The 2,549-nt window shown below is 27.3% G+C and overlaps 1 protein-coding gene and 1 non-coding gene across 2 annotated transcripts in view; both read left to right on the top strand.

The window, feature by feature from the left end:
- Positions 1 to 493: 493 nt before the first annotated feature.
- Trnaa-agc lies at positions 494 to 566 on the top strand. Its single transcript has one exon. It is a non-coding gene; the product is annotated as a tRNA-Ala (tRNA).
- Positions 567 to 854: 288 nt separating this feature from the next.
- Positions 855 to 2,549, top strand: part of LOC105620729 (xaa-Pro aminopeptidase 1) — a 9,009-nt gene continuing 7,314 nt past the window's right edge. The window contains 2 exon segments of the mRNA XM_012202221.1: positions 855 to 1,094; positions 2,171 to 2,350. Of these exon segments, the coding sequence (XP_012057611.1) occupies positions 855 to 1,094; positions 2,171 to 2,350 (420 nt within the window).

Raw genomic sequence — 2,549 nt, 5'->3', positions numbered from 1 at the left:
GAGAGAGAGAGAGAGATAAAACTATTATATAAACTATTATATCAGAATCATATTAATCGATGATAGACTGTCAAACAGTTCTTCTTCTTTTTATTTAAATCTTTCTATTTAAAAAACATTTTATTATCTCACGCAATAAATATGTTTACAGGTACATGCATTATGATACATTTACACTTTATATTTTTCTACACGAAATCAGATATATATCTTTTAAAAATCCGTTTCAATTAATTTATAATAACTAAATATAATTTATAATGATTATAAATTATACGTATCTTGTCGCTTGTGTAATTAAGATTTATATTTACATTTTACTAATAAATTTTAGGTAAAAATAAATAGCATAATATACATAATATAAAAATATAAAATAAAATATACATAATATAAAAACATAATTTAAATGTGTAATATTTAATAATAATAACGTATACACATAAAGTGTTTGATAAGATTAATCACTTGTTAGAAATTTCCCATAGCACATGGGGGCGTAGCTCAGATGGTAGAGCGCTCGCTTAGCATGCGAGAGGTACCGGGATCGATACCCGGCGCCTCCAACCTTTTTTTTATTTTAAATTTGCCATTAAAATTGATGCTATTGTATATTCACTATATATTACTTTATATTTTTTATTTTACTTAAATATATTATTTATACATAATATAATTAAGATATATATATATTTTTTTTATTTCTTCTTTTAAGATGTATAAATTACATTTTTTTGTATATTTCTCTTTTTTTCTTTAATATTCTGTTATATCAATCTAATTTCTGCAAATTTAATTTCACAAGTCAACTTTTTTTATTAAAATTGTTAATTGAAAAATGAAACGTGCTTGTGATGAAATGTGCTGCAGGATTGACGAAAGCTAATACTAGCACACTATTAAATCTGGAGCATAACTATAATGGCGCCGAGAGATTATACTGTCCAGCGAACGCTTATGTTGGGAATCAACCAGTCGACCGACAAGATAGTTCTCTGCGACTGAGACAACTAAGATCCGAGATGATTCGAGTAGTGGCAATTCAAGGGCCACCTCTCAATGGTTACATCGTCACATCGGATGACGAACATCAAGTGAGTTCTATGTTGTTCTATGTCAACGAAATTAACTCCACTCAATATTGATAATTATGATTTGCCTGTCCAGAAATCTATTCGTTTATCATTGCATATCTTAGTAATTGGCGCGTTAATAGATCCAAGTCTTAATTATAAAAATTAAGGCATTGGATATAATGATTGTTTGTATTCTTCATTTATTGTGATAAAAAAAATCAATGTATTTATAAATATTATTAAAATTCATCACTGCGATGGTTTAGTTTTAAATCACTCGAAAGACGAGTGATTTAATATCAATTATTTTATGTCAATTATTGCTGTTATTTCACTATTATAATATTTATCACTACGTTATATTTATAAAAATCAAGCCCAATGTGTAATATTATTTTCATCAAATTATCTAGCCGATTGGTAGCGACATTGATATGTTTACATTGCTTCGAATCAATTGATACGTGTTAAATATTATTTCTCTCATTATGCTTTTTAGACAGTGAGCTTCATATCTCATGGCCGTGATGGCCCTCTGGAGGTACATTCTGCGTGGTGTATCATATTTGAAAGCTTTTCTTAGTATAGAAAATAAATTTTGCAGTTTAATTACCTTAGCCATTTCGTATTTACTAAAATATTTCAAATTTAAATTTTATTTGATTTTGAGTGCAATGTCCAATTCTTTAAATCCATGTTTCCCAATATAAACATTTCACTAATTTTAGGATTTAATAAAATAAGAAAAATATTCTTATACCAAATACCTTATATAAGTTATACCAAATAATAATAAAAATAATAAAATAATAAAATAAAATAATAAAATAAAAAATAAAAGACAATGATAAACAATTTATAAAAAAGACATATTTAAGTGTTAATTACTATTGATCGACGACGAACCAATTGGGAGACGTCGATTCAATCATTTAGGTCTATCATATTTTAATGTTAATTAAATATGAAAATTCTTTTTCAAATTACTACAATTAATATATATATTACTAGTCTCTGACTTATCATATTGTTATCATATTAATATCGATCAATTTATTATTCTTTTATTAATAAAATAAATTGTTTTTATATAGAGCGATACTGTGGATCCACATGATATGAGAAGAGAATTTCTTACTGGATTCCACGGAAGTGCTGGGATAGCTATAGTCACTATTAACAAGGCAATACTATGGACTGATGGTCGATATTATGTTCAAGCGAATCATCAGCTGAATTGCAACTGGATTTTAATGAAGCAAGGTGAACATGACGTGCGTAAATTAATTTAAATATTTTCATTATTTCCATATCAAAGTTTTTCCTTATTTTATATTAAATTAATTTGCAAGTTTATCAATCATTATTTGTGTATTAATTATATATGTATGTACACACACACACACACACACACACACACACACACACACACACACGCGCGCGCGCGCGCGCGCGCGCTCTCTCTCTCTCTCT

This window comes from Atta cephalotes, assembly GCF_000143395.1.
Source record: "Atta cephalotes unplaced genomic scaffold scaffold00028, whole genome shotgun sequence".
Classification (NCBI taxonomy): Eukaryota; Metazoa; Arthropoda; class Insecta; order Hymenoptera; family Formicidae; genus Atta; species Atta cephalotes.
The sequence above is the reverse complement of the archived record's forward strand: the minus strand, read 5'-3'. Positions and strand labels throughout refer to the sequence as shown.